The sequence below is a fragment of the Agrilus planipennis genome, unplaced genomic scaffold, assembly GCF_000699045.2.
Source record: "Agrilus planipennis isolate EAB-ADULT unplaced genomic scaffold, Apla_2.0 scaffold6, whole genome shotgun sequence".
NCBI lineage: Eukaryota > Metazoa > Arthropoda > Insecta > Coleoptera > Buprestidae > Agrilus > Agrilus planipennis.
In genome coordinates, this window is record NW_020439302.1 from 1,704,196 (window position 1) to 1,715,095 (window position 10,900).

Here is a 10,900-nt window from a genome sequence, read left to right on the forward strand (position 1 = left end):
TATGCAAGGGAAGAAAAAGTAGGGAAAGAGCGAATATAAAGATAGGAGACGAAAAATTAGAAGAAGTGGCTGATTTTAGATACCTAGGAAGTCAGATAAGTCAGGATGGAAGGAGTAGTAGGAATATAAAGCAGAGGATAGCGCAGGGTCGTGTCGCCTTTAATAAAAGGAAGTCACTTCTATGCTCGCGAACGGTTAATTTAGAAATTCGAAAGAGGTTGTTAAAGGCAGAAACAGGAGTTAGGAGGGGTAGATGTAGACCTAGATTAGATAACTGTTCCCAAATAGTTTAGTTCTAGTTTTAGGGAAATGCGAAGGTTAGTTCAGGATAGGAAAGAGTAGAGGTACGTGTCCAACCAGTCTTAGGACTGAGGACCTTATGATGATGATGATGAAGTAATACTATTACGAAATACCTAACTAACATTTTTGAAACCACTGCGTTGTAAAATCTAAGAAAAAATTCTCAAAGATCGCGTTCACTTATTCAGTTCCGTCCGTAAGTTTCAACCCCCTACGCTGCTACCCCTTTCCTTTACACTCGTCACAGTAAGGACCATTCACCCTGAGGAGCCCTTTTTTTTAGTACCTACACGTCGCACACCTTTCGGCAGTCGCCTAGTTCTCTTTTTTTTTCCACCCTTATTTGCAACTTCGGATTCCGCAGCTGTGTTTACGTCCTAAAGGGTTTAAATTCGGTATAGGGTTACGTTGCATTTTTTAAGCCCTTTTTACGCGAAAGGGTGTACCGACTTGGTATTCTGGAAACGCGGAAAGGGGTAAGGTAATAAGACGCGATTTATCTCGCTTTTCTCAAGCTTGGGGCGTTTTTGTCTACAAAAAATAATAGAAGGGTTGTATAAATGCATTACATGTGTCTCAAGGTACCTGTAATAAGTGTGGGAACCGAATTCAGGAGTTTTTTAGTTTTTTTTTGTTCTGTTCTGCTAAATGGTAGGTAGTGTTATTTTTGGTTACAATATTTTGTTGCATTTACCAAAAGGGTATACTTGCATACCTATAGTATCCTTTTTAAATGTTAAGGAGATAAAATCAAGGAGAAAATTTTTATTATCATACTTAATGAAAGTTAAAAAAAAAAATAAATTCACACTAAAATCATATTTCATTAACATAACTTACTTTTTTTCTATTTCAAATTTCATTTGTTTTTAGAAATTCAAAAATATTGTAATAGAAATCATTTAACGTGAAATCAAAGTCAATATAGGATGTAGGGTATTTTTTAAATGGTTTAAAATAGTTAAGTTCAATAGTCCAAAAAGGTCAAAACATTAAAGCATGTTTTCAGGGGTGTCAAGTCAGATAAAATAACATTGTTATCATTATTGTTTAAAAAATAGTAATCATACTCTCTAGAAAAATTTCATTTGCGACTCAATATCGTCACTGTTTCTTTTATTGCTTCTTTATAGTTTAGTTGCATCAATTTCTTCTAAATTACTGCTTTAGTCTTTAAAACGGCGGGGCACCTTTACTCCAGACTTTTGAAGCATTTAGAATTTAGTTCTTGTTATAAAAATTAATATAAATAATATCTAATAAATAGACTCGAATAATAAATTTTGAAAAACAGTCTAGCATGTTACTCTTTCTTCATTCAAAATATTGATTCACTTTCACTGTTTCAAAAGCCAGCTGTTTAGGACCTCTGGTTTACCCCTTACGTAAAAATATGTCACCAGTTGAAGAAAAAGTTCCTTCTTATTTCTATGTCTATTTAATAAATGCTGTATCACAGCATCACATCATTCACCGACCTCTTCCTCCGTCTCAGTCTACCCCAATTCTTTTCAAGTTTGCCAAAGAGAGATGCGGAACAATTAATGTACCTTTAGCCAAGGGGTCGAGACCATCTGTCAAACAGTTCTACCTGCAGGTTGTCTTGTATTTCGTAAATATGAAACCCTAGACGGGAGATTTCCTCATTTATGTTTTTATATCCAAAAAAAAAAAGAGTTCCGCCTGATGAAACCCTTTCCACCCCTTTCGGGGGGAGAGGGCGGTGCTCACAGAATGTGAGAACGGGTTTTTCTGTCGTTGAAACATTATTACAAATAATCTTAGCGTCTTCTAAACGGCGTGTTACAACTGGTAAGAATTCCGAACTTACGGAAAACAACATTCTCAAGGGAGACTCGAAAGAGTTAGATTTATTGACAGAGATTCGTAAAACGACGATTGTATAAATATAAAACGAATGAAAACACTAAAACTGGAATAGGGTTACAGCAGGTAGGTACTTCTACATTGGATTACCATTCGGCTTTGCTTATTAATCACAGAAGATAATAAGTTTATGTTAGAATAGAAGAAGCACTTGCAACATTTAGGTTTCGCATCCTAAAATTCTTTAGGATTTTGTTTTGTAAAATTCAAGAGAAATTCTTAAGAGAACGGAGGGCACTCTGGTTGTCAATAATAAATAGGCGAGATAGGACACCTTCTCAGTTATAAAAGACTAGCTAGAGACATATTAGAAGAGATGTTCAAGTTTTAGGGAAATGCGAAAAATAGCTCAGGATAAGAAAGAGTGGAGGTGCGTGTCCAACCAGTTTTAAGATTGACGACCTTATGATGAAGTAATATAAATTATGTAGACTTGCAAATAGACTTGTAAATCCAACCTGTTCTATATTTTAAAATTCGTCCACAACACAATTTACGATGCAATTACTAAAACATTATTTTTCCAAATTTTTGTAGTCGTTTCAATTTTTTGGTAGTAGAATTTTTATTTTGACACGAATTTTGCGAATTCTAAAAGCCACAACACATTGTGGCCAAGATTGTTTCCCTCTTGTTTAGATCTTTTATCAAAATCCATTATTAATGTTATAATAATCCCCAATAAATAATTTTAAACGTTTAAAAGTTAATTCCTTCTCCTCAATTTTTTCTGAGTTATTGTTATTTCTATTAATTGCACATCACAAATTATAGGAATGCGTTGTAGATGAATTCTACAAGCGACAGTGCATTGTGGTCATTGTTTTTTCTCGATTTTAAATCCATCAGCAAGATTCATTAAAAATATCTAAGTAAATTTTTGCGTTATTTCACTAATATTCTAGTGTTATTGTTTTTATAGGTTTTACTTAAATTATTTTAGGTACAAATGTGTTGTCGAAGAATTCTAGGAGCCACAACGCATTATCGTCAATGTTTTTCTCGTTTGTTTAGATCCTATATCAAAACCCCATTATAAATATTGAAATGATGGCGAACAGATAATTTTAATCATGCATAAACGCATTGGTTCCTGCTTTTCAATTTTTTAGTGCATGCTTATTGTTATTTTTATATGAATTCTACATCACAAATTATGTTGAATTGGGGATGAATTCTACCAGCAACAGTTAATGTCTTTTAAATCCATTAAAAATATCAAACATTTAAACTTCCTCAAACGCTTTGTGGTCAGTGGCTGTACCGTTTCACGAATATTTTGCAAATGTGTTGTGGAAGAATTCCAGAAACCACAACGCGTTGTGGTAAATTCTCTCTCACGATCGGTCCTTCATTAAACATTCATTGCCATCAATGTAACCTAACCCATGTAGCTCCGTCCGTCTTTCCATCAATGTTGTTAGTACTGATTAGCAATAAATCAAAGTTGTCATTTCTTTACTTGATACTGCATAACTTTTGAACCGGCGACGGCGTCGTACAGTTCATTACTGCGGAATTCATCAAGAATTGCTCGTTTTACAAATTACTTGCTTCGTTCTGATGTTTATGTTTCTAAATCCTATTAAAACGGTTATATGAATGATTGATTTCGATTTGTAAGCGCTCCGGACGACTTCAAGAGAAGTTGTAGTAGATATTGTTGTTGAACGCGATTTTTCGGCATAAGGTCAAACTGTCTGTTACAACAACCAACCATATTTTCTTAAATAAATATGTTCGGGCAGAGTCATCTTTCATATATAAAATAGGTAATAATTTATTGTTGGCTGTTGTAGCAGCAGTAACTAACGAATTGTTCGCTCTAAGGTTATTTGTAATACAAGCCAATATGTTGGTTTAACTGCTTAGACATTCTATCGTCATGTGGTGATGTTTCATAACGGCGCTTTTCAATAAAAAAGTCGAACAAAATACGGTAGTACGGTAATAAAACTTTAATAAATATGTTAAGTGAAGAATATTTGTCAATCGTTTGAAAACAGAACTACGTTCAATATTTAACAATTCATAGGAATATGCAATCGGCAAAAGCGTAACATTCAGGCATCATGTTGATAGAACTTTTGAGAAAAATCTTGAAAATTAGAAGCAATTAATGGAATATTTAATTTGGTAAATGCTCAACATATTAAAAAATTTTTGAAATTTTCCGAAATATTAACTTCCTCCATAAGTACAAATATTTTTGTTTTATTTTAGTTTATTTTTTATTATTTTCAATTATGTGATTAAAAACAGAAATTATGACAATTTGTGGATTGTTCTGATTGAAATTATCTATTATTTTTTATAATTTGTGTGTGAATTTTTGTTGTAAGCAAGAAAGGGGTAGGTATAAAACAGAAGTAATAAGTGAGGATATTTTTTAACACAACAGCAACACGGTTAGTTTTCTCACAAAAAGTCATCAATATTTTTACTCGACACCCGTTCAAAATGTGGAAACAAGTAAAAATCGATTAAAAAAGTAAAAAATAATCGATCACCGAAAGGCCTACCCTACAATGATCTGGTACCACTTGAGAGGGGTAGAGACGGCCGCGCATACAGGGGATGAATTTAAGTTACCTTCCTTCGGGGACACAACACTATTAACCTAATGTTTTCGAATACAAAACGGCTGTTTCTACCTTAGTGTACGAAAGTATTTTTTAAAGGTATAATAGCTCATTTTTTCCGAAAAAACTTCTTGCAAGGGTTAGGATGTGAAACTCGAGACGGGGTGATGCTGACATAGTGTGCGCCTTCGCTCTCTCTCTCTCTTTTTTAAATGATTTATTACGTCTGTGATTGATTATTTCGAATGATAGATTATTCCTCGATCATGTCGATTCCGAATGAGTCGACTGGAAAAATTGTTGATTTTTATGGGAACGGTTTTTTCATGGGAATTTCGTTAATGGTTTTTTTGCAAATTTAACAGAAAGGGTCAAGAAAAACGGTTGAACTTTGTAGTTACACTATATACGAGGGTGGATTGATAAGTTTCCGGCCTGACCAAGAAAAACAAGGTTTTTAAAAATTTTTTTTTTTTATTTCTCAACATAATCTCCTCCAAGGCTGATACATTTCTCATAGCGGTGTTCCAGTCTATTAATGCCATCTCTATAGACTGATTCGTCAAGCTCCTCAAAATAACCATTTACAGCTTCGATTACTTCNTCATATATAAAATAGGTAATAATTTATTGTTGGCTGTTGTAGCAGCAGTAACTAACGAATTGTTCGCTCTAAGGTTATTTGTAATACAAGCCAATATGTTGGTTTAACTGCTTAGACATTCTATCGTCATGTGGTGATGTTTCATAACGGCGCTTTTCAATAAAAAAGTCGAACAAAATACGGTAGTACGGTAATAAAACTTTAATAAATATGTTAAGTGAAGAATATTTGTCAATCGTTTGAAAACAGAACTACGTTCAATATTTAACAATTCATAGGAATATGCAATCGGCAAAAGCGTAACATTCAGGCATCATGTTGATAGAACTTTTGAGAAAAATCTTGAAAATTAGAAGCAATTAATGGAATATTTAATTTGGTAAATGCTCAACATATTAAAAAATTTTTGAAATTTTCCGAAATATTAACTTCCTCCATAAGTACAAATATTTTTGTTTTATTTTAGTTTATTTTTTATTATTTTCAATTATGTGATTAAAAACAGAAATTATGACAATTTGTGGATTGTTCTGATTGAAATTATCTATTATTTTTTATAATTTGTGTGTGAATTTTTGTTGTAAGCAAGAAAGGGGTAGGTATAAAACAGAAGTAATAAGTGAGGATATTTTTTAACACAACAGCAACACGGTTAGTTTTCTCACAAAAAGTCATGAATATTTTTACTCGACACCCGTTCAAAATGTGGAAACAAGTAAAAATCGATTAAAAAAGTAAAAAATAATCGATCACCGAAAGGCCTACCCTACAATGATCTGGTACCACTTGAGAGGGGTAGAGACGGCCGCGCATACAGGGGATGAATTTAAGTTACCTTCCTTCGGGGACACAACACTATTAACCTAATGTTTTCGAATACAAAACGGCTGTTTCTACCTTAGTGTACGAAAGTATTTTTTAAAGGTATAATAGCTCATTTTTTCCGAAAAAACTTCTTGCAAGGGTTAGGATGTGAAACTCGAGACGGGGTGATGCTGACATAGTGTGCGCCTTCGCTCTCTCTCTCTCTTTTTTAAATGATTTATTACGTCTGTGATTGATTATTTCGAATGATAGATTATTCCTCGATCATGTCGATTCCGAATGAGTCGACTGGAAAAATTGTTGATTTTTATGGGAACGGTTTTTTCATGGGAATTTCGTTAATGGTTTTTTTGCAAATTTAACAGAAAGGGTCAAGAAAAACGGTTGAACTTTGTAGTTACACTATATATATGAAAACTATTTCGTAACTAAAAGTCACTTGCACATTATTAAAACCTTTTGACGCAACATTAAAAGAAATTTTTTTATTTGAACGACTTGGGGTCTAGTCTAGCTGAAATTTCCTTTAACGTGTATTAGTAATTAAATTTGATACTGATTAATAGTTAAATTTTTCATTAAGAAGGCCTCTAGTTTAAATAATCGCCATTCAAAATTAAAGTACTTATTTAGTATGCAATTAAACTTGTTTGCCTTAAGTATTATTAATTTTTTTTTCAAAAGCTTAATAAATGTGTAGATTGTTACAACAACCAACCATATTTTCTTAAATAAATATGTTCGGGCAGAGTCATCTTTCATATATAAAATAGGTAATAATTTATTGTTGGCTGTTGTAGCAGCAGTAACTAACGAATTGTTCGCTCTAAGGTTATTTGTAATACAAGCCAATATGTTGGTTTAACTGCTTAGACATTCTATCGTCATGTGGTGATGTTTCATAACGGCGCTTTTCAATAAAAAAGTCGAACAAAATACGGTAGTACGGTAATAAAACTTTAATAAATATGTTAAGTGAAGAATATTTGTCAATCGTTTGAAAACAGAACTACGTTCAATATTTAACAATTCATAGGAATATGCAATCGGCAAAAGCGTAACATTCAGGCATCATGTTGATAGAACTTTTGAGAAAAATCTTGAAAATTAGAAGCAATTAATGGAATATTTAATTTGGTAAATGCTCAACATATTAAAAAATTTTTGAAATTTNTATTGCTGCTACTTTTTAACGGTTTAGTGAATCGATTTGTAATTTTTACAGGAGTTTTAGAATTGAATGAGGAACGTTCTTCCAAATTTTTATTCGTCTCGTAGCATTTTGACATACCTCCCAAACATCCTTAAAATACAATCGTTATCCTTATACCTGCAAGTAAGGAGCGGGTTTCAAGGCAGCTGATTGCATGCGATTTCTTTCTGCTTTGAGTAGTATCAGAAAAGGCATGTTCGTTAAAATTTGTAAACTATCCAACGTTAAGTAATTTCCACTTATGTCGATGAACAAAACATGTTTGAAGTTGAGAATTATGTCGACATGGGTCAATTTCCTAAAGAACAAGAACAGATTAATTGTCCATTACTAAAAAGACATTAGATGATCGAAATTTCAGAAAAAAAATAATTTTGACGTATATGACGGCCGTCCTAGGCCCTAAGTACCTTGCAGGCCGTCGTGAACTGCATATTCGTGTTCAGCCTACCTATTTTGCATTAACCATTTAAAATACAAAAGGGAAATCTATTTTGTATTTTACATTTGAAATAGCAAATTAAAAAAGTATTTGCATTTTGTATTTAAATACTTTTAAAAAACTATTTTGCACAGTCCGCCTAAATGCCAGACAGTCACATTTGAAACCAGCAGTGGTTACAGAAACGCCTAGGCCGAACTAAAAATACCAATTTATTCGAATTGGCTGTGACAGATACATGTTAATTAGTATTTTATATTTCATCTCGTATTACGAACAATTTGTTCGGACACAAGTACGTAATAAGAAGTAGGATAATTAATTGGGCGAGGTTGTGCGTAGAAGGCACACGCTAGTGACTTCAGAAAAAAGTGGTCAAGCTACTTGATCTGCTCAAATATAGTCTGTATGTAGGTGATTTGTACGTGTATACATGTGCGTGGAAATAATTTAAAGTAAATATGGTTTTGTATACAAGGTGTTTTAATCATCAACAATCATACTGCCTCCAATCCGGAAACGTTACGAACACAAATCCTATACCCTTGAAGATGGTAACCATGTTAAACCCTGTTTCTGATTATTTAACTAACCCTGCAAGTTTGAAAACGTTTTTGTTATCAAATAAACAGCTGTTGTCAAAGACGATTAAGTATCATATTTAATTTTTTGAAAGTAAAATATACAACGTGTAATTATACAACACGCTACTGAAGTGAAAGTTTTTCAAACACACATACCGGGATGGGAGGTTAAGGAATTCGTTTATTGGTATTATTTGTACACTATGCTTCGCACGGGTGCAATGCTAATAGTAAATATACTATAGAATGTCTTTATATACAACAATCGCCATTTTTTGTCATTAGACAATACAAACCGGCCGGTACCGCCGCAACCGCTATGTCCCTGCATTTTAAGTCTGTAATATCTTCGAAAATATTCATTTAAATTACATGCTGTAAAGGGCCATATTGATCTATATTAAATGCACAATGTATTTAAAAGTACTTAATTGGATAAGGATTAATGCTGTATTGCTTAAAATCGCTTCGTAAATAAACCATTATTTTTCGTAAAAAGTAAAGGATAAAAAATGGTTATTGTGGGTTATCCTTAAGAGATAGACATATACCATAGCGGCCTTTTTGTAGATCTTTTTAAGGTGTACAATACTGTAGTATATTATTTTGATCTATCTAGTAGGATTCAGCCAGCGTTTGCAATGTAAACGCAAAAAAATGTGTTTATTTACGACATCACATTAGAAACCTCTAGAATTATCAGTGTTTCTCTACTATATTATGCATGTATTATACATATAAACCTTCCTCTTGAATTACTCTATCTATAAAAAAAAAACCGCATTAAAATCCGTTGCGTAGTTTTAAAGATACATAGGAACAGACATCGGGGGAAATGCGTTGCATGATTTCGTTACATAGCAATTCGCATGAAACGAACTTACTCTACCGTGCGTAAAGAAGTTTCACTTCAAAAAATACATATTACGATAATTTCATTTTCGATGACCTTTTTAGATTGTTAAATATTTTCTTTCAGGTCAAGTATTGCTTATGCCTTTGGAAAAATTTTAGAAAACTTGCCTGTCGGTAGCCGTGATCATTAGATAGGCATAGCGCATGCCACTTTCGTCTTTTCCCAAAGTGTTAAGACATTTTGCAGCTTCCTCAAAAGTTAATCTTTTTTCAACTATGACCTCCTCTAAAGGGTAATATAATTCTTTCACTGCCTCTCCAGGAATTGACCTGTCACCGAAACGATTTTTTATAGTTTTCTCTTAACCGTCAATTTAAATATTAAAAAAATGTATAATGTAACTTACTTTGCTTCTCCAGCGTCTTCTGCCATTATTTTTATACTTACACTAACTTAATTCTGTCGGTTTCTTATTTTCGTGTTTATTAATTGTCAAAATTTGTTATGTTTATTAGAGACTTTTGTACGTAATTCTCTAAACCTACTTGTTAAAAACATGAATATTTTGCGCGTGATTACGATTATTAATACAAAAAAAGAATTTAGATTGCATAGTGCCACAATGTACAAGATTTTGAATTCTGCTTATTACCTATGCTAATAAGAAGGGGTATGCTCTAAAATAATGAATTTCAATAAAACAATATATTAGAAATAATTGTAACACATTATATTTTTGATGTAGGGTGCCGAGTGAAGATTCCTCCAGCATAGAAGATGTAAGATGATATCATACGAATACATTGCGATGGTGTCATGGGTAGGTATTTATTATTGCCTAGTTTGTCAATTTTATTTTAATCTTAAAAAATATAAGTTTACCAGATGATAACGAAGATTTTTGCACCGTAGGAATTGTTTCAATCATCATCATTGTCATAAGGTCGTCGGTCCTACGCATTCTCCTATTGCACTTGATGACATCCCCCGAGGTAATTCCCGCTCGGACATCCGAATGACGGACTACCTTACGTCTGTGTGGTGGTTTCCCGTTGCCTTCCACAACGCAGTAATGTGTATCAGAGTGCCATACAAACCCTTGTACTCTATGCCACCCTGAGAGTACTGAAAGAGCTGCAACCCTATTTCAGGGACTTGGGTCTTTCTTGGTACGGTCAATTTTGTTGTTTTATCTTTTTATCTATTTAAATAATGTTTCACAAATAAATAACGGCAAATTCATCAAATGCTATAGTTTTTAAAATATATTTGCAATATTTAGGTACAAAACGAAATTAAGGATGTTTGAGAGGTACAATCGGAGACAAGGTAAATAAATACTATCTATAGTAAAAAAAAAAGTATACGGTTTGAGAGAAAATTTGGAATTTGTCCAAAAACTTTGAATAAAATAAAAAATAACGAATAATATGGAAAATTTTTAACTGACTTTTGGCAGTGAATATGCCTTGATTTCAACTTCGAAACAAAAAATATTTAGTTTCAATCTCTATTAATAATGAGCGTAAAACTTTTTAATATGTGTAAATAATAATTAAAACTTTAAAATTGCATTTATTTCAGACAATTATAAATATTATCAT

General features: G+C 32.7%; 1 protein-coding gene and 1 long non-coding RNA gene across 2 annotated transcripts in view; one reads left to right on the forward strand and one right to left on the reverse strand.

The window, feature by feature from the left end:
- Positions 1–9,792, reverse strand: part of LOC108744054 (leucine-rich repeat-containing protein 23-like) — a 22,452-nt gene extending 12,660 nt beyond the window's left edge. Inside the window, exons 1-3 of the mRNA XM_018479655.1 lie at positions 9,703–9,792; positions 9,464–9,625; positions 7,532–7,712 (exon numbers count right to left, since the gene is read on the reverse strand). Coding sequence (XP_018335157.1) covers positions 7,532–7,712; positions 9,464–9,625; positions 9,703–9,728 — 369 coding nt within the window. The 5' untranslated portion in view covers positions 9,729–9,792. The remainder of the gene's footprint in view (positions 1–7,531; positions 7,713–9,463; positions 9,626–9,702) is intronic.
- Positions 9,793–10,219: 427 nt separating this feature from the next.
- LOC108732829 overlaps positions 10,220–10,900 on the forward strand; it is a 2,556-nt gene continuing 1,875 nt past the window's right edge. The window contains exon 1 of the long non-coding RNA XR_001937146.2: positions 10,220–10,465. This is a non-coding gene — a long non-coding RNA (uncharacterized LOC108732829). The remainder of the gene's footprint in view (positions 10,466–10,900) is intronic.